General features: G+C 38.9%; 1 protein-coding gene across 3 annotated transcripts; it reads right to left on the reverse strand.

The window, feature by feature from the left end:
• Positions 1–274: 274 nt before the first annotated feature.
• Positions 275–26,461, reverse strand: LOC119745296 (transmembrane protein 87A-like). Of its 3 annotated transcripts, none has more exons than XM_038221551.1 (16): positions 26,312–26,461; positions 25,037–25,097; positions 24,858–24,931; positions 24,332–24,475; positions 14,574–14,771; positions 13,910–14,065; positions 12,284–12,392; positions 11,103–11,164; positions 10,818–10,938; positions 8,980–9,142; positions 7,457–7,550; positions 6,737–6,802; positions 5,414–5,581; positions 4,748–4,925; positions 4,168–4,237; positions 275–1,234 (listed from the first exon to the last, which is right to left on the reverse strand). In XM_038221551.1, exons 1-15 carry the CDS (start codon positions 26,420–26,422, stop codon positions 4,209–4,211), a joined length of 1,734 nt encoding a protein of 577 aa, XP_038077479.1. In that variant the 5' UTR covers positions 26,423–26,461; the 3' UTR covers positions 275–1,234; positions 4,168–4,208. The 3 variants fall into 3 exon arrangements, with proteins under 3 accessions (XP_038077479.1, XP_038077482.1, XP_038077478.1); XM_038221554.1 differs by lacking the exon at positions 275–1,234 and adding an exon at positions 3,434–3,592; XM_038221550.1 differs by lacking the exon at positions 275–1,234 and adding an exon at positions 3,434–3,699.
• Positions 26,462–27,246: the final 785 nt, after the last annotated feature.

Consider the following 27,246-nt stretch of genomic DNA (forward strand, 5'->3'; position numbering starts at 1 on the left):
GGCAAAATGTTATCATGGTGAGGAACAGATATGGCTGGGGCCGGCTTTGCAGAATCTAAATCGTTGCAATTTACCAAGACTGCTAGACCTCAAAACACCAGGCCTGGGTTTACTCCCCTCCCCCCGATCCAATCGTTTGGTCGAGTCGAAGGACATTCAAAGTTTTCGTCTCAAATTAATAGTTTTTCAATGTGGTTTGGGGCACTCCCCCCACCCCCATTTCAAAACGCAAATACAACACAAAAGAAATTGGATAGACGAGGCAGTATCGTATAATTCTTTTGGTGTTTATTTCATTTATCTGTACAATCTTCGTAGTTATATTTTTTCATTATTTCACATTTAAAGTCACTTTAAAATATTGAAAGGAAAATACTTATTATAAACCTTTTAAATGTCGACTGTCACATGTTTGCATAGTTATTTTTGAGACTCAACCTATTTCTTTCTGGACAAGATTTTCCCTCTTTGAAAAGATGAAATTGAGCACTTTGTTTTTTACATATTTTTCAATTTGTCAAAGAACCCATTTTAATGCTATTCTCATTAGATAATTTTCAATGAATTTTATAATCACCATATTCTGAAAATTATTCCACTGTTACTTTGCTATAATAAACAGAGCAAAAAAAAATCACTTTTAATGAATTAATGCATGATAGAGCTAGGCTCCCCCTTTTTTAAAACCATTTTTAAACAATTTTCCCACATTCAAAAGCTTTATAGTCACTCAGAAATGATCTGCCAGTAGACCAATTAATATTCAGTCATTTAAACATGTCAAAAATTGAGAATAATATTTTTGGGGGACTGGTTTGGGAAACTTATCTGAAGTTTGGACAAATAACAAGGAATTAAACTTAGCAACCACCGAAGGTTCTTAATTATAGAGTACAAACTCCATATAAAAATTACATAAAAGAAACATAATTGTAACAATAATCTATTATATAACAAACAAAGATGTATCATTAGGTCCATTTTTATGTCGGATTAAGAAATTTTGATCTGTGTACCAATGATCATACTCTTCAAAAATTTAACCAAAAGGTATTACAAAAATACCTCAGACTATAGCGTAAACAGTATCATTTTAAATTATTAAGAACTTTTGAACGATTCATTCTGCTATATCGTAAGATGCATTTGATTTTCAAGTGTTACATTTTTGCCATGACAAGGAATCTGTCTTTCCGTACGAGATCCGGTGTGATATCTGCTATGGAGGTGCAACCTAGGAATGAAAAAAAAAGATAAAAATGATAATTTTTATGATTCTCTCACAAATTCTCACAGTGACTTCCCCATTGTCCTAACAGATAACAGTTGAACTTCTTCAATCAATCCTGCGAAAAACATTCGATCCAGCCCGGATGACCGATCATGGGGATGGATACCGTGAACAGATGGCCACTATACCAAGGTTTAAAACCCAAGCTAGGGTCCAGAGTGTGACATTTTTTTCTGTCCCTGTTACCTATGGTACTTTGTAATATGCCATTCAAGTATCAAGAATGACTTCAAATTATTTTTTTATTTGTTGGGTAGGTAGTTTGCTATTCATATTCGCTCTTGGAGGACGACTGCATTCAGGGGTGCTTCGGAATGATAAAATCATAGAAGTCAGATGTGACAGGGACAGGAAAAAAAGTGCACCCAAATTTATAGAATGACCCATTTACACCTGCATTAAATGTACATGTATGCGAGTACACAAAAGCTGCCACATTTCCAAATCCAGACTTTACCAAGCTAACTTGCTTTCTACTGAGACTAACATCAAATACGGAAAGGACAACGGGTGGAACATCTTGATCCAGATTTCAAAAAAACATATATGTGACCAATTTTTGCAAGTTAGAAACTGAATTAATCAGGTTCGTTATCAAGCTGAACAAAAGAAAAGTGACTGCATAGGGAATTGAACCTGAAACCATTGGAGAGTTCAAACACCGCTCCCATCAACTTATTTGTTAGTGTTATACATAATAATAATAATAATAATAGAGAACATTTATACAGCGCCAAAATCCGTCTAAAAAAGACGCTCAAGGCGCTTTACAAGTTTAAAACATAAACTAATACTATAGCATTATATATATAAAAAAAGAGTAACTGTAATGTTAAAATGTTTAAAAAAGTTGATACAAGTAATAAAAATGTCAAAGATAAAAATAGTAAAATAGAAAAACTTAATATACGCACAATCCAAAAAATATAAAAGTATCCAAAAAAAGACACACATTATATATACATACAAATATTATACACATACAAATTACCAACCCATAGAGACATTGACCGAAAGAATTGAAAATATATCAGGACAAGCAAAATGCTAGGGATAAAACCAAATACATATGACAGATATCACTTTGGAAAAAATATATATACACCCCCTTTAAAAACAAAGAAAAACTGAAATTTTTACAGTAAGGAATCATATGGGAAGAAACAAATCATATACATCTAAAGCATCTAAAAAAATACAAAATACATACACATATATAAGCATTATACAAACACACATAAAATTGATATATTGTATAAAATACACAATTTGCCAATAAAAACAACTGGGCACATCTAACGAATAAAATGATCATAACAGACAAGCAGATTTAGTCTGATCCCAAAATCAATGACAATTCTAATGTGACAAGTATTACTTAGCAAATAAATGAGTCTTAAGTGCTCTCTTGAACTGGTTAGTTGAGTCTGCTGAACTTATGTGTAAAGGAAGATTGTTCCAAAGGGATGCTGCAGAGTGTTGGAATGCACGAGTACCCCATGAACGATGGGTGCGGGGGACAACAAGTTTGATCAATTCCGAAGAGCGCAGGTTCCGTGCGGGTAAGTATCTCGGTAAGGCATCAATGAGGTACTCTGGTGCCAGTCCACTAAGCGTATTGGAAGCCAGCAGCAAAATCTTGAATGATATCCGATCACATACGGGCAACCAGTGAAGAGACCTCAGCACTGGGCTGATATGTTCGGAGCGCTTGGTCAGCGTAACTAATCTAGCTGCAGCGTTCTGAAGTCGCTGGAGCCTGTTTAGTTGATATTGCGGAATGTTGAAGAGGAGTGAATTGCAGAAATCCAGACGAGATGAAATCAGTGCATGTACAAGTTGTTCAGTCACTGTACGGTTCAAATATCGGCGAAAAAATCCAAGATTGCGTAGATGAAATCCGACTGACTTGGATATGCTGGAGATATGGTCGTTGAATGTCAGCTGGGAAGCAAAAATCACTCCAAGGTTGCGGCATGTGAGCGAAGGGGTGATGTCAGCAGAACCGATCCGTATTGATGAGATGTTGATTTTATTGAGATTATGCTTGGAGCCAAATAAGATGAAGTCTGATTTTGCATCATTCAGCTTCAGAGTATTGGCAGTTGTCCATGTTCTTATTTCATCAATACATGCTTCAAGGTTGGCGATGGCAGATGATGCACTGGACTGTACCGGATCAAAGGACATGTAGAGTTGTAAGTCATCTGCATAACAATGATACTGGATGCCGTGTCTCTGGATTATTTTGCCGTTTGGACTGGTGTAGATAGAGAACAGCAAAGGACCACCGACAGACCCCTGCGGGACACCACAAGCAAGAAGAGTCGGAGAAGATGTTGTGTTGTTGATGCACACTGATTGATGACGATCAGTGAGATACCATTGGAACCATTGTAGAGCTGTGCCTGTGACATCGAGAGCAGATAATCGATTTATGAGAATGTTATGATCTACTGTACTGGTATTAGTTAAAAATGCACCATATAAATTCCCTTTAGGGTTTATTTGATCATTAAGATCAAAAATTGTCCTGCTGTCTAAACAGTCACAGGTTGTCGAAAAATCAATCTTCTTTCCCCGCATGCCTTTACAGGCTAGTCACCAACAGTCCGATCAAATTTCTCATAAGCACTCTGGCTAGTCAAATTCCGTCAACAGACAAACGCAGGTATCTGGTAGGTACAGCTGGCTCATCAATCGCCTACAGTCAAGGCAAAAGCTTTGTAGTTATATCAACAGTCACAGCCTGTCAATCCTGCTTTATGTAGGCTGGGGGCTCTTAACTGTTAAAAACAGTCACACGATTGATTTCGACTGCTAGGACGGCTTTGTTAAAATGTCCAATCAAAGGGGAAAAGAGATAAATAACCAACCTGATAGGGCCATAGAAAGGCTGAATTCATCTCGAATGAGTTCAAGAACTTTCGTCACTCCTGTCCCACCCTGGAGAATGTGGATGTAAAAAAAAAAAACATAAACTTTCAAATGCCAACTGTGAAACACATTATATAGCAGTGAAAAAGTATGCACACTCATCCATTTGACTTTGTTTGCACGTTAGTGCCCATGACTTTATGAAGCAAGATTCAAATGATAGAAGAAAAGATAGGAACACAGGGGTTTGGACTGTTCGTGGTCAAGGTCGGAATCTTGGGGAATGTTGCAGTTCAGTCCATTACAAGACCATCACATATTCATCACAGTTCTTATTAAAGACAATTTTAATACATATTCACCAACCAAATAGGCAGAGTTTGTGGACAAATCCAGAGCAATCTATTGTGGCTAGATTGTGGCTTCACTTACCCGTCTTTAAAAAATAGACAATTACTAGCGCCTTGAGTACTTAATTGTTGGTAGATACATGCGCTGTAAAACACTCCGGTATTATTGGTTTTACACATGAGTCACGTTTCTAATTTAGGAGTTTCATTTTTTCCCCTCAGTTCGTACCAAATGCGTCGATGAGCATGGATTCTATGCTTTTATCGTCCCCTTCTCGATTGGTGAGTGGGGAGTAAGCGTAGCGTTGATTGTTGGCCGTCGGGCGGAAGAGGATGACAATAACAACGAGGAAGACACTGAATAAGATATGCCAGTAGGCGTCGTCCAACCACAGGTAGTTCCACTTCTGAATAAACAAAATCAACAGGAAGAGAAAGGGCAACCACGGTTAGCTCTCGTAAAAGATGTCCATCTTTTTTTTTTTAACCCAAACTCTCTGCAACTGAATATTAACATAAAGGTAAAAGAGAACATCTTGGTCTTTGATGCTATGCATACAAATCTCAGGATGAAAACCCCAACTGCTTCAACAAGAAGATGAGTTAAGATTCCACTTAAAGGATGGTCTATGCTTCCTGCAATGTACATTCAGAGCAAATGTACGATACACTGCAACATATGAAGACTTTATTTCCAAAACATGATCTATCCACTTGAAAGAGTGAAAAAATTGCACGGTTATAACACTGTAAAAAATAAAAACATTACAGCTGCTTCTTAATTTCATTTTTTGCTTTATTGTATTCTCAAATTGTTATTAATTATATTACAGCTTTCGAAACTGTCGTTCGGCAGCCAGGAGAAAAAGTGGGATTGTCAAAGTAATATTCTGACCTTCATACAGTCGGTCCAACGATGGACTCTCATCGACCACAGAAGGAAGACAAAAGCAGCCACCACACAGAAGATGAGAGTATTGGTGAAGTGCCGGTACAGCCAGAGTTTGACCAAGTTGCGCCGTAGGCGCAGAGTCCTGGTGGTGTCTACAAGGCTTTTAAAAATGTAAAGGCTCGTTAAGGAAAAACAAAACAATCTAGAGTTTTTTCTTTGTAGATATCAATACATGTACATTCAAGTGAAAGTCTTCTTGTGTTGACTGATCTGACTGATCTTGAGTTTACAAGGCAAACCCTTCAATTTGAGGGCCCTGAAATTTTTTATAGGAGATTTAGGAATATGCAAGAGTGAACATTACAGCAAGATATCCTGATGTTGCAGGACCCAATTCATGGGCGTCGCCAGGATTTTTTCTAGAGGGGGGCAGGGACATTTTGCCCCCCCCCCAACTCATAAAATTTACACCACTTTGTCTTCGCTCCTCTTTTTCTTTTCTTTTTTTTCTTTTCTTTTTCTTCCTTTTTTTTTTTTTTTTTTTTTTTGCTTTTCCAGGGGGGGGGGGGGGGGGGCAAGTGCCCCCCCTTGCCCCCCCTCGCGACGCCCATGACCCAATATATACTTCTGAACTAAGGGGAAATAATGGGAGGTTGTGTTGCTGGAGGACCTCTCCCGGCCACGACCTGACCCTGGCAGCCAAAGAAGAGAAAATGACAGCAAAAATTCGCAGCATTAGAGGCCAAGTAGAACACATTTTCTCCCCAAATAATTCTCCCACATATGGCTGTAAAAATAATTTAACCACTTCACGCGGGTTTATTCTTGACAAAAATAAACAATGTTCAAAAGGCAAAATTTCCCAGCCAACTTCTGATATAAGGCCAAACACCACAAATACTGATTCGCAAGAGTGATTTCAACAGAATTTTTAGGATATTTCTGGCCATAACCTCATATGTTTAAATACTGTACAACAATAGGCCGTGCACAACGGTCAGCACACGGTCCGCCTTCACAGACTACACAGACTTTGTGTGTGTGAACAAAAGGCACGAGGGATTAGCCTGTTTCGACGTCACCTGGAGGCGAGTCGAGGCGATCTTGACGTCTTAATCCGTCAGCCCTGCCTGTGTACAAAAACAGCCAGTGCATGTTATCACGGCCTCAGGCGAGAACTGGTTAAAGGACGATCTACTCTTGGCTTGAGTTGATCCAGTATCTGAATATAACAATCTGTTTAATCCATCAAATAAAAAACAAATTAACAATTATCACAAAATTTTGACCATTTAGGGAAAAAAAAGAATTAGAAAAAAAGGATATCCACCAGCAGATGACTGAGTCGAGCACAGACAATGGGAGAATGGCAATCATATCGCTCTGGTCAGTCTGAAGAAAAGAGAAAATGAAAGGAAAAGAAAGTAAACAAATATTCAATAATGAATTATCATCCTCTGACAAATTCATACACGAGTCTAGTTATCTTCCTACTCTTTGTGATATGATATGATTAGTTATTGTCCACAATAAGCATGCGGACATTTGCTATCAACCAGCAATGCAATAAAAAACAAAGAGATAGTACATACAGATACTTATGACCATGAGATTTGGCAATGGCAAAGTTGCCGTACTTGTACCAGGCAAGGTTGCATGTCTGCATATCATTGTAGTGTCACATGACAATTTAATTAGACACATTGAGTGAAATACACTGCACGCTCTGTCTTTAGATACAGCGATGGTATGAGATACGACAGACATCTGCAATGCAGTTGAAAAAAAAACCCATAATTGTATACATTGTATATAACTGACACGGTAGAAAGCCGGCAGTCACTGAAAACTTTTACACTTAGCTACCCGGATTGTGATCAAGTACTACGTGTTTGTTTCTAATGCTTTATAAATTATATTGGTTTCAAGGAATCCTTGATTCTTGGAAAATGTGTAGATTCGAGGGCAGATCGAGTAAACATAATGTTCATAATGCGGCTTTCGTTTAAACGTAACTGAAAATTTGTTTCATTTAAACATCCTTACTCCTTTGACCCTGAAGTAGGCTTCCACTGAGCTCATGATGAAGTACAGCATCCCGACCCCCAACACCCAGTGCAGATCCTTACCAAGACGAGGTCTGATCAGAACAAGAGAAGCAAAAAAATAAAAAGAAGCTTAAACACACTAAATGGACACCATGTAATAAAGAAAGAACATCATTTCTGTTATCTCTCTCTCTCTCTGTTTCATTTTTGTTGGCAATTGACTTTTCACATTAATTTCCAGCACTTTCCTCATGATGTCTGGTCTGAGTATCACCCGTTATCCACGGAGCCAAGTCTCCTGTATAATGTCTGTTTTGTCGAAGCAGGCAGATTTATGCAATCGTGCGCCTCAGTCAATCGCGACGTCATTTCATTCTCAAATCAGGACTCAAACTGTGATTGGTCAATTCGAATGCAGTGTTTTGTAATGCATCAACAGCCGGGCGCGTGTCGCGTAACATAATACAGAGCGCGTGACCACAGCCTTTGTTGCTGTGTCTTGATTTTTTTTTTAATCCATGTCTATTACGCAACAACGGTGAATGACCGAAGACCCAATATAGAAAGTGCCCGCTGATTGGTCAAAATCTAGAGGTCAAGATGCGACTGTCTTGCATAATTAATCAGCGAATCTGCTCAAATATTATAGTTTCGTCATGGTTTATTACAAAGACTACATTACAGGTGAAAACACTAACAAGACCTCAATTTGGGAACCCTTGTAACAGCTTAGACATACAACTTATTGCTACAAGATGTTTCTGCAAAGACAAATCCGGGCATGCGTTCGCTGTCCACTAACGAGGCCCCTTCAATGGAGTAACCATTGTGCACGGTATTGTTTAAAGCACAACTGCCCCGTGATGGATTATCTGAACAATAGCTAGCACAATGCTTTTCTTAGCGAAAAGCGCAAACGAGATGGAATGATAGCTTGCCTGGATCAGTCTGTACCATTACATCATGCAAGGCCAAAAATCTTAAAACTCAGCACGCACTCTTGAGGAGATACAAAATCAGTTTTTGTCAATCACTTTTAACCCTAACCGCCCTGAATCCTTCAAAATCCTCTTTGCCAAAGTGGAGGAATTTGGAGGTTTGAGGTTACATGGCAAAAGTGCGATACTGATTTAGTAGGATGCACTTTGTCAAGGTCTTGGGCCGGACCTTGCGCTGTTTTTGCTCAGCCATGCATAAATATAGGCCTGGATTATGCTTGGAATCCTCCGTACTGCTCCAGGATGTCACTGGCCAAGCCTCAACACATTGACAGTCACTACTGCAGGATTTTGCAGGATTCAGGCAGTGGTCACCCCTCCACGGATTATATTCAAGAAATAATGGAGGAATTTGCAGGATTGCGACTGTATGGTATTTTCCAATGAGGCCAATTGGAGAGTTTGCAGGATTGAGGCTACATCCTAGCAAAAAGGCAGAGGGAGTTAGGGTTAAAATTCAGCATGCACTTTTAAGGAAAAGTATTATCTTCTAAAAAAAGAAGAAGACAAAAAAGAGATTGACCTCGAGATTCCGTAGCCCAGGCTGATGATAACAACTAGCATTCTGGCTGATGAGCGCTTGAAACATGAGATGAGCTCAGCCACGATGATAGCCCCAGGAACAGACATGCCATAATTGTTGATGTTTTCGTACTCAGCATAAAACACTGCCTTCTCAAGTAGGCCTAGTCAGATTCGGAAGAAGAAAAAAAATCACTCGACCAGCCAGAACTGATGCGTCCATGAAAAACGTTTTTTGTCAAAGTGTTTTTTTGTCAGAGTGGCTTTTTGTCAAAGTGCAATATTCTTGTGTCGCACCCACAAAGAGCACTTTCAGGCAGGCAAACTCAATGAAACTTGAGTGACATCTAAAACTCAAAATGCTCTAAAACCAATAAAAACAACTGCAACGGTTGATATTTTGATGGCGTGTGCACGTAATCTTTAGAATAATTTGGTTCAAAGCCAATCTGGAACATCAGTCTGAATTTGAAACAGGTAAAGTCACCCCGAACTTCTGCTTGGAACATTCCCACTTGTTGGACTATTGAAACGCTCCCTTAAAGGTAGAATAGATCATTTGGAGCTATCCAAAAAGGAACTGACAAAATTATTGTTGAAAAGCTTACTTGGTTTAAAGATAGTAATGGCACAAAACTCCCTGTGAAATTATTCTTTCTGGCATAGGGTCATTTTGAAGGAAACAATAACAGAAGGTCATTTCTAAAGATGTGTCAAGTGATGCATGTTTGGAAATTTCTATTAGTAGTTGGTTTGTAATTCGACAAATCCATAAATGACAAGATTGACATGCGAGCGTGGTTGCTATTATTCTTCAGTTCACTTGTTGACATCGCGTAGCTGCAATCGGCGCGGTGAGAACATGACCTAGACGCTGATTTCGGGCGTGATTCAAAACATGACTCAGCTACTTTTACATTGAAATCGAGATCTTAGAATATTGTTAACTCGGAATATACAGCATTCACAGAGATAAAACTTCATCAGGTTCGTATATGTTCAGCACCCGTCTTTAGATTTTGAGCATTTTTGTTGCTTCAAACGAAAAAAGTTCACAAAAGACAAATGATCTACCCTACCTTTAAATTTTTGCTGAAGAAACCAAGGTACATGTATCTTGCTCCATGTAACTTTCAATACATTCAATACATCTCTTCAATCTGATGATAGCTCTGCTGTTTCATGATTGACTACACTTACAGGTACAGTCCATCACTTGTAATTTGTGCATTTTGTTCGTTTGAAGCAACAAACGTGCTCAAAATCTAAAGAAGGCTATTGAACAACTAAACTGATGAAGTTTCAGCTCAGCTTCAGCTGTATATTCCGAGAAAAACAGCATTCTAGGATCTCGATTTCAAATCAAAAGTTGCTGAATCATGTTTTGAATTGGGCCTTAATTCAGCGTCCGAGACACGTTCTCAATGAGCCGATTGCAGCTACGCGATGTCGCGCACTGATCCGACGAATGCGCAACCACGCGCGTGTGTGGGTCCTGCAATGCTTGCACGCGCTTTGCCGCAAAACGAAACGAACTACTTATTTAAATTTCCTATGGTGCGTCTTAAGAAGCACCTTTGGAAAGGCCTTCTTTTGCTGATTTTTTTCAAAATGACAGCTTTCTAGAAAGAATAATTTCACAGGGAGTTTAGTCCCCTTTATTATCTTTCAACCAAGTATGTTTTTCAACAAGAATTACACCAGTTACTTTTTGGATAGCTGCAAATGATGGACTCCAGCATTAAATCTTGAAATGAACATCTTTAAAACTTGACCATAAGGACCACAGTGACACATATCATGGCCTCTAAGAGTTTTTTTTTTTATCAGGACACTTACCCAGCAGCATGACCCCACCGATCCAGAACTGAATCCTCAACAGATCCCGCCACTGCATGGCCAACAAGATCAGCCAGATGAACGTCAGGATGGAGTAGGCGCCGCACATCACACCGTAGAACTGTCAAACAATTTTACGAGGGAATCTCAGACTGTGCAGTTAACGTTTTATAGGCTCACTTATTTATCATACAGAATTATCTATTTGACATTAAAATAAAGAGTTTTTAATTTATTAATTAAAATATACGTATTTTTAAAAATACGTATATTTTCAACACTTACAACAAGCAGTGGAGCCTGGTAGGCAGACAAGAAGCCACTGGGAGATTTCATTGTGATGGTGACTGCCAAAAAAAAAAAAAAACACAAAAGAAATGAAATAATTGTTAGTTACTTTATTAGGACTTTATTTGAAAATAGAACATTCCAATGGAATGTCACAAATGACACTGCATAATAAATAGGCTGAATGTATTTTTCATACTCTCTTTGGAAAAACAAACTGATAAATCACTTGTTTTGCTCTAAGTACGTTTCCATGTCACTGCATCCATGGAAGCTCTATCTCATTTACATATACATTAACACTAACCGCCCTGAATCCTTCAAAATCCTCTTTGCCAAAGTGGAGGAATTTGGAGGATTGAGGTTACATGGCAAGAGTGCGTTACTGATTTCGTAGGATGCACTTTGTCAAGGTCTTGGGCCGGAACTTGTGTTGTTTTTGCTCAGCCATGCATCAATATAGGCCTGGATTATGCTTGAAATCCTCTGTACTGCTCCAGGATGTCACTGGCCAAGCCTCAACATATTGACAGTCACTGAAGCAATATTTTGCAGGATTCAGGCTGTAGTCACCCCTCCACTGACCATTTTCAAGAAATAATGGAGGAATTTAAAGGATTGAGGCTATATGCTATTTTTCCATGACGCCAATTGGAGGATTTTGCATTTTGATGAGGCTCCTTCCTAGCAAAAAGGCCTAGGGAGTTAGGGTTATAATAATTATAAATAATTATGAATTAGCCTGGAATATTGCAGTTGAAATTCCAAAGTAGCTACACAGTCCACTGGGAGCTTGTTTTCCTTAAAAATTGCATCGCACGCCCGCCATTTTGTTTTTTCCTTTTTATCAATTTCAAGAGGATATCCGACGACTCTTTGTTAAATATCAGATGACCTTTTACTGTACGCTGATACATAAAACAGTCACCGAGTTGTGCTACAAATACACCTACGACACGTCGCACGTAGAAGTGCTGCAGTCTTCAATTGTACAGTTAGCACTCAACTGGAAGAAGAAGAAGATGTATGACATAATTTCTGAAATGGATCGCAGGACGCGTTGCAGCTGCGACGCGTCGTAGGGATACGACGCGTCGCAGCGCTGCGATGCATCGTAAGTTACAATGAGTTTCGTGAAATCTGGTGCTCGCCTTCAGACAAGCAAAACAAATACTCACGGGTGACCTGCAACGTTTGATCGGGGGGTCCGAGGGGCTTAAGGTGTACCAGGACCCAGTAACGGCCAGCCCGCTTGTTGGTCCTGGTCACTCTTCCTTTCAGCGGTTTCTGTGCAATGAGACAGAAAAGCGGAACAACGTGAAAGCGGTCGAGTCCTTTCTTTGGTTGAGTCTTTTACAATCAGCAGCCAAGTATTGACACTAACCCTCCTCAATCCTCCAAAATCCAACCTCGTGCCCCGTGGGTACGATCTTGCAGCGCCATGTTGTTTCCCATCATGCCTTGCGCGATCGTAACCCCTGGAATTGTGTAATTTAAATATACCAAAATACGGTACATTATAAATTAGGGCTGCAGTTTATCCGTTTTACGTGCCGACGCCATCTTTAAAATGTTAAAAGTTGTGATTTTGTAGAATCAATCCTTTCAAACACAACGTTTGGACGTTGTGTTAATTAGCAAAGATTTGTATTAAATGTACGTACCCCTTTCGTGCCTTTACAACCACAGAAACAGGGTTTTCTAAGCGAAAAACGTAGCTGACATAATCCATATCGTACACGCATCGCGACTTTTGAATCATAATTTTTTTTTCTGTACGTGACTTACGTGCAAAGCTAAGCACGCGAGCGCGAGCGCATTATTGGCGCGCCCAGTGTGCAATCATCGAAATGCCCGCGCAGAACGTTGTGAATAGCCATTCAGCTTCATTTACGTCATCATCACAGCCAGGGGTTAGTGTAAGGAACGAGCGCACGCCCCTGGAGTCGAGGCTGTCCAAAATCGACCAGGTGCCTATGGAGGGTTTTAGAGGATTGAGGCTGAATGGCAAAAATGTGTTGACTGATTTTGGACGATGCATTGTGTCAAGGTCTTAAGCCGTACCTTGTTTATGCTCTGCTATGCACAAGTGTACACGATACTGGATATCTTCCCCCAAACATCCATATTTGTGAGGGTAAATAAGAGCAATGTACGTAGAAAAGAACAAACAATTATGCACTGAATTGTGTGTCGTTTGAATCATCAACCCAAACTCTGGGTTGACTAAGAACTGTACCAAGTCTGCGAAATCCATTATTGACTCTGCTTCACACATATTGCTTCAGGCCCAAATCCCCCAAAATCCACCACAAATGCTATAGGTGGATTTTGATGGATTTGGTACTCATGGCTTGTCAGCCAAAATCCCCCAAAACCGGAGGATAAACTTTTGATTGAGTTAGGAAGGTTAGGGCTAATGCCTTTCTGTCACACTTTTTTCTTTCATCAACTTTCAGTTTCTATCAACATTCAGCCTTTTTTGTGACTCAAGCAATTGTGTACACATTATAAACTGGTCACAGTTCTGCAAACCCATTAACCTGAAATCCCAAGCCATTTTTGTTTTACGACCTTAACAATTTTTTTTTTAATTTATCACTGTGAAAAAAAAAAACAATATAAAAAGGAAAGTGGCCGGGCTGTACCCACCAATCCTAGAGAACCTTACGTTGGATTTTGACAGATCTAGGATGATTAGGGTAAAAACGAAACTATCGGAAACCTTTGCTGTAAATATCAGTCAGGAATACAGACAGGAAATCTGAATTATGAGTTTGTTACTTCATAGCCATTTGATTTACCGATAGCGTTGCATTGACTTTCTTGGTAGGAGCTGCAGGTTTAGGGGTGGGTTTAGGGGTCCCCGAGGGATTAGTTGCCACTGTCTTCGGGTTCTTGTCTGCATCTTGGCCATCTGTATCTCTTCGCTTGACCGCCCTGCTGGCTTTCCCTTTGTCCTGTTTCCAGACCATACATTTTCACAATCAAGGGATTTTCTCCCAATATACACAGAAGCTATTAAAAATGCAATGGATGCACAATCTTCCAAGACAATTTTGCTAAAAAAAAAAAACCCTTGAAAAATTTGAACAATATTTTTGCCGAAAGTGCGTTTCTGACCGTAAGTTTCTAGTGAGTTTCCAGCTTCAAGTCTGGCGCAAGTTTGACACCCAATTAATGAAAATTGTCCTTGGGGTTACTGCGCTGCTATGTGATCATCATTGCGTAGCTAGGATCGGATCAGGCAAATGCAAAACGCGATTCCAAAATAACCATACATGCACGGGCTGATACGTCACTAGGTACGAATGATTGTAGCATTGCCCTCAAAACTCTTTCTGGATTTAGGAGCGAGACTCAGAAGAAAGAATGAGTAATTAATTTGTAATAACTACAATTTCTTAAAGGCAGGATTTGGAAAAATGGAACATCCACACTGAAGCCACTACGACTGCAAATGCTCACCGCTGGAGCCTTTGGTTTGGCGGCTGCTGGTGCTGCTGGTACTGCTGCTGGTGCTGCTGGTGCTGCTGCTGGTGCTGCTGCTGGTGCTGCTGGTGCTGCTGCTGGTGTTTCTGTTGTTGGTGGCAATACCCCACGGAATTGACAGTGTTGGTTTTTATATGTGGAGTAGCAAGTGTAGCTGTCAGGGCCCGATTCATCCTGTTTGGAATTACATCAAATTAAATGAAAAGGTTGTTACGCAAGACAAATCAGCAGAAAGAGTATTTTTAATATTTGTACAATTGACTTTGTTTGAAATTCCTGCACTTGGTAACTTAACCCTCCTAGTAGGAAGTCAATATTCAGAGGCTGCAATATAAAACCCTTCAAATCACTGCAAGTCCGTTACAGGTGACGATATATGATGTGTTAAAGTAACTTTTTCACACAGAGAGTCACTGCCAATTAAAAAAACTGCACTTGTGGAGAGCAGTGAAGCGTGACTGAAATCAGCCCCGGGTTCTTGTCTGCATCTAGGCCATCTGTATCTCTTCGTTTGACCGCCCTGCTGGCTTTCCCTTTGTCCTGTTTCCAGACCATACATTTTCACAATCAAGGCATTTTCTCCCAATATACACAGAAGCTATCAAAAATGCAATGGATGCACAATCTTCCAAGACAATTTTGCTAAAAAAAACAACCCCCTTGAAAAATTTGAACAATATTTTTCAAAACTCTAGGCAACCCGAGGATTTTCAAGAGGCTGAGTTTAGAGCGACGAGGAGATTTAGAAACAACTTTAGAAACTGGGAACTGATTCCTAGACTTTTTAACGACGATTTAGTCAGATTTTTTGATACGCACAAATATCAAATTGTAAATAAAATCAAGTCAGAATTGAGAGAGCTAAGAGGTTTAAAAATAGAGCTCACAATCAAAATAAGATACGAAAAAACCAAACCAGATGGTACGATCGAAACAATCGAAGCTACACATTTTACCGATCAGAGAGTCGTTTTAAATCAAAGTCAAATAAAACAGGTTTTAAAAGAAGACATCGACCAGATATTTAGAAAGGATGAAAGGTATACGAATCAAGGATCGGGTTGGGTTTTAAAAAAGATAATGGCGTTGTATATCAACATCAACAGGTTTAACCCCGTGAGGGGTAGTTCTTATATTGACCTACCAAAATGTATCAAACAGAAAACAGCGATGATAAACATTAATAACAAAGAAGACGAGTGTTTGAGATGGTGTTTGAGAGCTGCTCTTGGCTTGTATACGGATAAAGTAAAAAATAACATAAAAAACGATCCTAAATATAAAATTCATAAAGAAGAACCTGTTGTATACACCAAAGACGACGGACTCAAATTTAAAGGCGTAGACTTTCCAACACCGATCGACCAGATACCAAAGATAGAAAGACAAAATAATTTAATGATAAACGTATACGGTTATGAGGGGGAAATATATCCGTTATACGTGTCTAAAAACTACAAAGCAGAGTCACGACCTATCGATCTGTTTTGTTTTCTGAGGGCGGCAAGCATCACTACTGCTGGATAAATAATTTTTCGAGATTGATTCACAACGTTACAAAAGATAAAAGTAAGAAGTATTTTTGTCGAAGGTGCCTGAGTCATTATAGAACGCAAGTGAAATTAGATAGACACATGACCGATTGTAACGGTATAGATACACATCCGTCAAAGATTGTATTTCCTACCGCTAAGCGAAAATATGTAAATAACGAGTGGATAGTCGACGAAAACGATGTGCCAATATTAGAATTTAAAAACTACAGGTTTAAACAAAAAGCACCGTTTGTAGTTTACGCCGACTTTGAATCGATATTAGAAAAAAACTAGGACGATAAAAAGAACAACACGCAAAAGACAAACATTCACAAAGCAAGCGGTTACTCTTTGGTAGTAGTTAGATGCGATGTAGTAGTTAAATGGTCGTCCTGATGACATCTTAAAAATCGTACCCGTGGCTACGCGCAAACCCGATATTGATAGAGCTGAGGGATTCAAAAATCTTAAAAACGGTATAATCGACAAACTGACATTTTCTATCAGCGGTGAAAAAGGACAGGTATTCAACAACAAGGGTGAGGGTATCATTATCGAGTTGGAGATCTTTTAATTTTAAAATCTTTTTATATTAAAAACATGAGTGTAGATGGTAAGGTGTTATACCCTCATATTTCTGGAGATGTACTCCAATTAAATAGTAACAAAGAAACAACAGTATACTACGAAAGCCCATTAGCGCCACTGCAAGTATATATGTTGCGGATTATTTAATTCGTTATTACGGATTATTAATTCGTTATTACGGATTACTAATTCGTTATAACGGATTATTAATTCGTTATTACGGATTATTTAATTCGTTATTATGGATTACTAATTCGTTATAACGGATTATTTAATTCGTTATTACGGATTATTAATTCGTTATTACGGATTACTAATTCGTTATAACGGATTATTAATTCGTTATTACGGATTCTTTAATTCGTTATTACGGATTACTAATTCGTTATAACGGATTATTTAATTCGTTATTACGGATTATTAATTCGTTATAACGGATTACTAATTCGTTATAACGGATTATTAATTCGTTATTACGGATTATTTAATTCGTTATAACGGATTACTAATTCGTTATAACGGATTATTTAATTCGTTATTACGGATTATTAATTCGTTATTACGGATTACTAATTCGTTATTACGGATTATTAATTCGTTATTACGGATTATTAATTCGTTATTACGGATTTATTTAATTCGTTATTACGGATTACTAATTCGTTATAACGGATTATTTAATTCGTTATTACGGATTATTAATTCGTTATTACGGATTACTAATTCGTTATTACGGATTATTTAATTCGTTATTACGGATTATTAATTCGTTATTACGAATTACTCATACGTTCTGAGTCATACTCGGCAAGTATGGCACAGGAGTGCAAATGTTGTATGCAAAGATAGCGCCGCCTAGCGGCCCTATATACACAGGCCCCTGGTCACGTGCTCTCCACGTGTGAGAACATCAGACCTAATTCGTAATAACGAATTAATAATCCGTAATAACGAATTAAATAATCCGTAATAACGAATTAAATAATCCGTAATAACGAATTAATAATCCGTAATAACGAATTAATAATCCGTAATAACGAATTAATAATCCGTAATAACGAATTAATAATCCGTAATAACGAATTAAATAATCCGTTATAACGAATTAGTAATCCGTAATAACGAATTAAATAATCCGTAATAACGAATTAATAATCCTTTATAACGAATTAATAATCCGTAATAACGAATTAATAATCCGTAATAACGAATTAATAATCCGTAATAACGAATTAATAATCCGTAATAACGAATTAAATAATCCGTTTATAATCCGCACAGGAGTGCAAATGTTGTATGCAAAGATAGCGCCGCCTAGCGGCCCTATATACACAGGCCCCTGGTCACGTGCTCTCCACGTGTGAGAACATCAGACCTAATTCGTAATAACGAATTAATAATCCGTAATAACGAATTAAATAATCCGTAATAACGAATTAAATAATCCGTAATAACGAATTAATAATCCGTAATAACGAATTAATAATCCGTAATAACGAATTAATAATCCGTAATAACGAATTAATAATCCGTAATAACGAATTAAATAATCCGTAATAACGAATTAGTAATCCGTAATAACGAATTAAATAATCCGTAATAACGAATTAATAATCCTTTATAACGAATTAATAATCCGTAATAACGAATTAACAATCCGTAATAACGAATTAATAATCCGTAATAACGAATTAATAATCCGTAATAACGAATTAAATAATCCGTTATAACGAATTACACAATCTGTAACATATATACTTGCAGTGGCGCTAATGGGCTTTCGTAGTATACAGACTTAAAAAGATTGAAGAGATTCGATCTTTAATCTTGAAAGAGACAGACCACCGAAAGCGCACTTATAAAAAAATAAAGAGAATGATCGACATTATATTACTGACATACAGATCCTAGTCATTTGATTGGTGGAACTCATATCACGTTGCATTCGTTATTGCTCCCATTCATGCCACGGCTCAAAAAGTACTATCCGCCCATGGGGAATGGGAAATACTATTCAACAGTTAGGATCATGACGCGGTATTTGTGTGCAAATGCATGCTGGTGTGCACGTTCAGCGTTGCGCGTAGCGCGTATTGTTCCAAAGAGCCAGCGCTACAGCATTGGGTTCAAACATTTTCGTGAAGGGGTGGTTTGGAAGAGACAAATACATTTTCCTCCAGGTTTGTATTGAAATAAAAGTTCAAATATATCAAATGACAAGGATCTATATGTCAGTTATATAAAACAAATATTGAGTGGCTTTAAATTGTGAAATGGAAAGAATATTATCGCTCGGTAATATCTGGACTTTTCCATTTCACTTGGCTTCGCCTCGTGAAATGGAAAAGTACAGATTTTACCTTGCGATAATATTCCTCCCATTCCACGCTGAGCCACTCAATATTTGTATACTATTAATTACGTAGAGCTAGGATTAGAAGGATTGGGGGCTATAGCGGGGGCTGTCAGTATTCCCGCTCTCTTGGGTGTTATATCAGCCCCCGTTGGATTGGTGTTACTGGGAACGTTTATAGGCGCTTTTGGTGTAGATATTCTGCTTAGAATCGCATCTAAGCGATTATCCGCCAAGCTGTAAAAGCACGACCAGATAAAGATATTAGCAGACTCCAAAATTAACACGATTGAAGAATACGTGTCTCAAGCCATCAACAACGGAGATATATCGCACGAAGAGTTCTTATTGATTACGAGAGAAATCGCAAAATTTAACGAGCTTAAGCAAAAAATTAGAACAAAGACCAGCACAAAGCTTCAAAAAATTAAAAACGATACAGACTTTGAAAAAAAAGTTAAAAAACGGGTAGACGAACGGCTGGCAAAAGAAAAAAAATCTCTTATCGTAAAACTTACAAGATCAAATTCTCGGTAAATAAACATTACGAAGGCGATCCGCCGAGTTATACCTCTATTTCACCTCTTAGGGCGTCACCCTCAGCCCCGCCTTTATTGTAGTGGTCATCGTATCTTTTTAGTGCTTTATTATATTGATTTTGAGTCACTTTAAATAAATCTCTAACTCGTTCTTTGTCTAATCCAACTACATTATAGAAACACGATGCTATTAACGAGCGTTTAACACATCCGTTTCCCCTCAATGTTTTGTAATTAACGAGCTCGTTATATTTATTGATTGTTTTTTGGACATCTTTTGAGTCTTGCTCTGGACACACAGAAAAAATAAGTTTCTCCACAGTTTTTCTTTTATTTCTTTTTAAAATTGACCAATTGATACGATCTTCTTGCGCATTTTCTGCCGAAAAATCAAAGTAACGCAAGACTATTCCACCGCACGTTTCACAAATTAAAAAAACATTCTTGATGATTATATGGTGATCGCACTTATCCCCAAGTTGCGGCGTCTCAAAGTATTCCATCTATTTAATAAACTTTAAATAAAAATGATTGCATTTTTAAATAAAGATTTAAATATCGCCCTATCTTTTTTTTTTATTGAACAGCACCTATCTTTATATAATTGAAATCAGATCGCTTAGTGCCCGTTAATAGCACCCTGTTTTTATCGGTACATGAACCCCTCATCATAAAAAATAAATACCACCCTCTGTTTATAATTGATATCCCTCACCACCAATGGCGCCTTCTGCTGATTTTTATTATAATTGCACTTGGACTCGATAAATCGATCATTTATTATACCGCCCACTTTATATTAATTTTGATATCCCTCACCACACAGAAATAGCGCCCTCTATTGGTTTTTTATTATAATTGAACTTGGACTCGATAAAACGATCATTTATACGTTCTCTTTATTTGATATTCATATATTATAATTTATACAGTAAAAAGCCACCCCGAGTGGCTTTTTCGTTGTCATTCAAATTAGCTCATTTAAATAGCTTTTCTTACATCTTAATATAAACAGTAAAAAGCCACTCAGAGTGGCTTTTTCGTTATTCAAATTAGCTCATTTAAATAGCTTTTTTCTGACATCTTAATATATACAGTAAAAAGCCATTCAGAGTGGCTTTTTCGTTGTTATTCAAATTAGCTCATTTAAAAAGCTTTTCTGACATCTTAATATATAAATCTTAAAATTAATGTGGCCTGACGTTGCGAACTTAGCAAGTTCTTCTTCAGAGGCTAAAACAGAAATGACAGAGGTACAAAACATTAACATGGGGGTGCACACAAACATGCAGGGCTGAAAGAAGAAACACAAAAGGAGGATTAGGTGTGAAAGGTGTGGAAAGATGCAGGGGAGGGTGGATGAGAGAACAAAGAAACAAAGGGAGAGGGCAAACCACAAGGGGTCTTGTGTAAACAGGGGAGGGACCAGAAAGGGGAAGGATCAAAGGTCTTAATATATACAGTAAAAAGCCACTCCGAGTGGCTTTTTGTTGTTATTCAAATTAGCTCATTTAAATAGCTTTTCATACATCTAATATATACAGTAAAAAGCCACTCTGAGTGGCTTTTTCATTGTTATTCAAATTAGCTCATTTAAATAGCTTTTCATACATCTAATATATACAGTAAAAAGCCACTCTGAGTGGCTTTTTCATTGTTATTCAAATTAGCTCATTTAAATAGCTTTTCATACGTCTTAATATATACAGTAAAAAGCCACTCCAAGTGGCTTTTTCGTTGTTATTCAAATTAGCTCATTTAAATAGCTGTTTGGTTTGTCATATATCAACAGGTTTTTACTCAAGGTCCACACTGGCCACAGTTGCAAAGCACAGCATGTGTCCATTTTGATCCTACTTCTAAATTACTTGTAAAATAGTTTACAATATGCATTTTATTTTTTCTGAAGAACGTTAAGGGTAGGCAACAGTGCAGTAAATGCGGGTACTTCTTGGTGAGGTCGTAAAAGTCTCTGTGTATTTTTGCCCAAGTTCTTTTTATCTTACAATTGTTTTTCAACCAAGTGTTAAAGTTTGCTGAATTTAACTTCCCCCTTGTCTTATCCCTTTGAAATGTTTTAACAGAAACTTCTAGCCAATTACCGACGTTTGCCGCGTTGTATAAAGCACAGTTTTCCCCTCGTTTATATAATTCATTACAGTGTTTTACGCAATTTTCTAAATAGCTTAACTACACCGTTCATGGTCTACCACGCAGGGGATAACACTATCATTCACTTGATGGTCTATATCATTATATTTAGCTACAATTTCGTTATAAATATCTAGGGGATCAACAGGGTTTTTTACCCTTTCAGGCTGTTGATCTTCTTCTTCCATTTCATTGCTTGTTAGAATTGGTAGAGGTGGTGGCTGATTAAAGTCTGGCGTTACAGACAAAACTTCTAATGCCATGTCGTGGCGGTGTTCCCCCAAGTGGTGTTTCGCAATCTCCCACTGTTGCATCATGCTGCCGATCTTTTCTCCAATACACTTTCTAGTCTCGTTGACCATACTTTTTGCCAAGATTAATGCTTCTTGGCTGTACGTCTTGTCAACTGTGTGCGTTGGGTAAGCCATCGTCTAAAAAACCCAAACAAACAAAACAAAAACAAGTTAAGCATTTATACTCAACTCTGAAGCGTCCCCTTTAAGTTTTAGACTACACCTTTAACCCTAACCGCCCTGAATCCTCCAAAATCCTTTTTGCAAATTGGAGGAATTTGCAGGATTGAGGTTACATGGCAAAAGTGCGTTGCTGATTTCGGAGTACGCACTGTGTCAAGGTCTTGGGCCGGACCTTGTGTTGTTTATGCTCAGCCGTGCATAAATTTAGTCCTTGATTATACTTGACATCCTCCGCACTGCTCCAGGATGTCACTGCCTCTGCCTCAGCCTATTGACAGACATAGCCGGAGGATTTTGCAGGATTCAGGCAGTGGTCATCCCTCCATGGACCATATTCAAGAAATAACGGAGGAATTTGCAGGATTGAGGCTATATGCTATTTTTCCATGAGGCCAATTGGAGGATTTTGCAGGATTGAGGCTACATCCTAGCAAAAAGGCCTAGGGAGTTAGGGTTAACGCACCTTATAAAAGTGTTAGTTCAAAGGAAGGTCAACCACTGTGCTTGCGATACAGCCAGATGCAGTTGGACTCCCATTGTGCATGAATTTTGTCACACCCAATAGTGTATTGATGGATCGTGATCGCTGCATTCACGGTGTGATCAGTTGCCCAATATTCATGGACTCAGCCCAGTTTTGGCTGTTTTGTATATAGACATTCTGGTGAGTCTTTTAACCTTCAACATGTAATATAGATGTCTTACTAAAGCATTACCTTTGAAAGCAAAAGATGGATCTTCCTGTTCAAACTGCTGGTTGTAAGGCTACAGACGTACTTTGCAGAAACCAATCTTTTTAAAGTGTTAAATAGAGTTCCGTCAAACAGTACATGTATATTGGCCTAACCAACGAAATGCACTATCAGAGACAGCTTTGATGCAATGTGCATGCGATGGTCCTAGCTCGATCTATGGTGCAACTTTGACGATCACCAAGCCTTTTATGCCAAATTTTCCCATTTAGAAATAGATTTCTATATTTGGCAGTGATTGACTGATTACATGTTATTTTTTAATACCCAGTTTTAGACTATTACAAGTAATACTCAGTTTTAGAACTGAGTCATCCTGATTATAAGTGGAATTTCTTTTCGTTTTTTGTACGATATGCTAATTGGCTCGTTGCAGCGCTTATCTCAGGTTGTGCAATCAAGAATGTTTACCTAATCTCCTGACGTAGGCCTGAGGCTCTATAGAATTTGTCATAACAGCGCGACCTGCATTGTTATGACAGCCTGACTTTAAAACACGAGGGGAAACTGCGGTCACTTAAGAGTCAAGGCAAATGTAGACTCGCGCACCAGTCACTGTGAGTCTGTGTTGAGATCCCCAAGAGGGCGAGTGTAAATATGAAGGGCCTGGCCTTATTTCGAGACTGAGATATTGGGAGGGGGTATAATTGGGAGAGGGATCTATTTGGGGGCGGGGGATCATTGGGAGGGGAGGGGGATCATTGGGAGGGGGAGGGGAGGGGGCAGGTGGGGGCGGGGCCAGGGGGATCATAGGGGTGGGGAAGGGGGGCGGGGCGGGGTAAAGTCTGGTACCCGTCCCTCTCCCCTACTACAAAACTGTACATGGCTTTTATCAAAATAGCAATACAGGAAGCTAGACAAAATCAATGGGATACCGCTAGCACTGCTTCAGGCCATTAGGCCCAAGTCCATCATACTCCATCAATATTCAGACACGCCAGGCCTTCTGGAACAAGTCCCCCAAAACCCACCAAAATGGGGGGGGGGGGGGGGGGGGGGGGGGGGGGGGGGGGGATGATGAATTTTGATGGAGTTGGGGTGGTTAGGGTTGATGCCTATGAACACAAACACCGTGATCTTAGTTGGGCCCTAGACCCCACATACATGTACCAGTATCACTGCACATGAGTCAAACTCCATAAACACTGGACCAGGGTGTTCCACTCTGAAGCAATTTTTTTTTTTGGGGGGGGGGGGGCAATTGACGCTATTCTGAAATACATTTTTTGTTCTGAAACCAAAGGAAAAGTGGATGCAAAGTAGTTTAGGGTACAGCTTAATACCTAAAGTTCTCACTATCTCTTAAGAGAATGGTGTTTTTGTCCAACAATTGTACCCACCTGCAGGAGTAAATGCGGAGTTTCACAATTCAGTTCGTTAGATGCATCGCTCCTCTGTACAGCGATATAGTCCTCAACGTCAAACATCGTCCCTAAATCTCCATTAGGCTCAAAGAGGTTACTGATGAAATGCGTTGTATTTTCCTGTCAAATTGAGTAAGAAAAACCAACATCGAAATGCCTGCGTCAGCAGAACGATTTACTTTGATCAGAAGCTTTTAAGGTATGGACTCTGAGCACAGATACAACCGGTTTTAACAGGTTCTGGAAAACATACTAAACAATCTAAAGGCTGTTATTTTTATCCATAAAGGCGTCCCTTTAAAGTAAGGCCGGTCAGTTGGCAAGAAGTAGTATTCTGTAGTACTCAGTTCTTTATCCCAAAGTAATGGCTAGGACGTTAAGGTTGTACATGTGTATACAAAGACACGCGACTGCAGCTTCTGCACACATACTGGAACAGGCGGCAACCTTTCTGAAGTGTTGACTAAATGTTTTTGGGAAAGTTTTAGACTCCCATCCTTACCAGAGTCAGCCCATTGCATTCTGTGTAGCGCACAACCCATTCTATTGCAAACTTCCCTTTCCCGTTACAGTCAACTGGAAGAAAAAAGAAAACACAAACATGTCAGTGACCAATCACACGCCAAAGTTATCAACTTATATTCTATATTAGTATTATTATCATTATCTTGGCATAAATACCTGTTATGGCTATTTCAGTATCTTCAGCCAGGTTTTTGGAAACGCCACTGAAACGATCAATCTGAAACAAGAACAAACATAAAGAACATGCAGTTGATGTTGAAGTCGTGTTAAAGGGCTTATGCAGCACCAGAATATGTCTACCCGAACCCTAGACCTCAGCCCTGCCTTAAGGTTTTAACTTAAAATGAACAGATTTAACTATGTTGAGATCATCAACATACTGCAAACAGCCGTCGGGTACAACGATGTTTGTCTTGTTTCCCAAACTAGCAATTGCTGGAAGCCTGTTAAATACATGGAGAGCGCAAGACTAGGAAATCTTGAGGATCGGTCTGTGGGTAAAAAAAAAGTGGATAATTCTCTTCCACTTTGTTTCGGGGAAAGGTGACACCTCACAGAAGTCAACAGACCCGTTCAAGATATGCCAGCACACATCGAGCTGCGCATCAGTCACAACAATGCACAGCACTTTTTCTACGTTGTCAAGTGGTCGCTCATTCAGGTTTATTCTGATCTTTAGGCCAAAACAAAAGTCTCCGGTTTCTGGTACGGAGCTTGCCCAAAAAGTGGTGCAGCGACGCACCTTTTTTTTTTCTTCTTTAAATGTCGGCTGATGACTGCAAATGGTGCCCGACTAAACTTAGTGAAAATATATGGGAGTCCAGAGAAGCCACATTAAGCTTATTCTCGATTATAACCCATCTAAAAAGTTAAAATTAGGCAGCAGCAGGATTCCAGTCAAACCAGTGAGTTTGGCGGTTTTGAGACATTATCATCTTTCAAGTTTCATTGAAAAAAAACTTTTTCATTTTGGCGACGCGCATACGTGTATTTTCAACATTTTTGCAATGACTGACCTTCACTGAGATATTCATGATATTAGGCCTATTACATATCTGATGAAAAAAAGTGGCGTCAGGATGGAACATTCTTTTCAAAATCCCTCCCCCCCCCAAAAAAAACCCTCCCCCCCGCCCCCCCTCCCCTTCCCTTCCTCCCCCCCCTTCCCCCCCCCCCCCCTTCCCTCCCCCCCTTCCCTCCCCCCCCCCCTTCCCTCCCCCCCCCCCCCCCCCACCATTTTTGCCCACCCGTAGCCCCACTAGTGTGGCCGTCGGTATGCTGCGCAGCGCAGCATACCGACGGCCACACTAGTGGGGCTAGCCCACCCGGAAATCGTTTTCCGGAAATTGGACAAGTTCTACAAAATGTGAAGTTTAACACAGAAAATGCACTCGATTTTGGAACAAAAACCTTGATTATTTTAAACACTACCTTATTCAAAGTGATATTAAAAATTCCATGCTCGGGGCTATCGCAAGAACAAAAATTCACGAAAACTGTCAAAAACGAAAGTAGACACAAAATCCGAAGACTCGACTCCATTTTGGCAAAATGTACGTACGTACGGTACGGCAGTGCAAGATGGTTTCCAGGCTTTCCGGTCCAAACGCATTGGACAGGTGCTGCGTATCAGCGAGGTTTTTTTTCGCGGAATCGAAGAGCGCACATTAATATAGATGTAAACGAAAGTTTCCCCCACGAAAGCGCTAGTCTCGAAATCAGACGTTCACGTGCGCATAGAGTAAAATGTTAACCGAGTTTTCAGGATAAACTAAACGAAAAACGAAGGACATTCAAAGTTTTTGTCTCAAATTAATACTGTTTTTCAGTGTGGTTTGGGGCACTCCCCCACCCCCACTTCAACACGCATGATACAACACAAAAGAAATTGGATAGACGAGGCAGTATCATATAACTCTTTTGGTGTTTATTTCATTTATCTTCGTAGTTATATTTTTTCATTATTTCACATTTAAAGTCACTTTAAAATATTGAAAGGAAAATATTTATTTAAACCTTTTAAATGTCAATTGTCACATGTTTGCATAGTTATTTTTGAGACTCAACCTATTTCTTTATGGACAACATTTTCCCTCTTTCAAAAGATGAAATTGAGCACTTTGTTTTTTACACATTTTTCAATTTTTCAAAGCACCTATTTTAATGCTATTCTCATTAGATAATTTTCAATGAATTTTATAATCACAATATTCTGAAAATTATTCCACTGTTAACTTTGCTATAATAAACAGTGCAAAAAATCACTTTTAATGAATTAATGCATGATAGAACTAGGCTCCTGTTTTTTAAAACCATTTTTTAAACAATTTCCCCACATTCAAAAGCTTTATAGTCACTCCGAAATG

Source organism: Patiria miniata, unplaced genomic scaffold (genome assembly GCF_015706575.1).
Source record: "Patiria miniata isolate m_02_andy unplaced genomic scaffold, ASM1570657v1 HiC_scaffold_7, whole genome shotgun sequence".
In the NCBI taxonomy this organism is placed as follows: Eukaryota; Metazoa; Echinodermata; class Asteroidea; order Valvatida; family Asterinidae; genus Patiria; species Patiria miniata.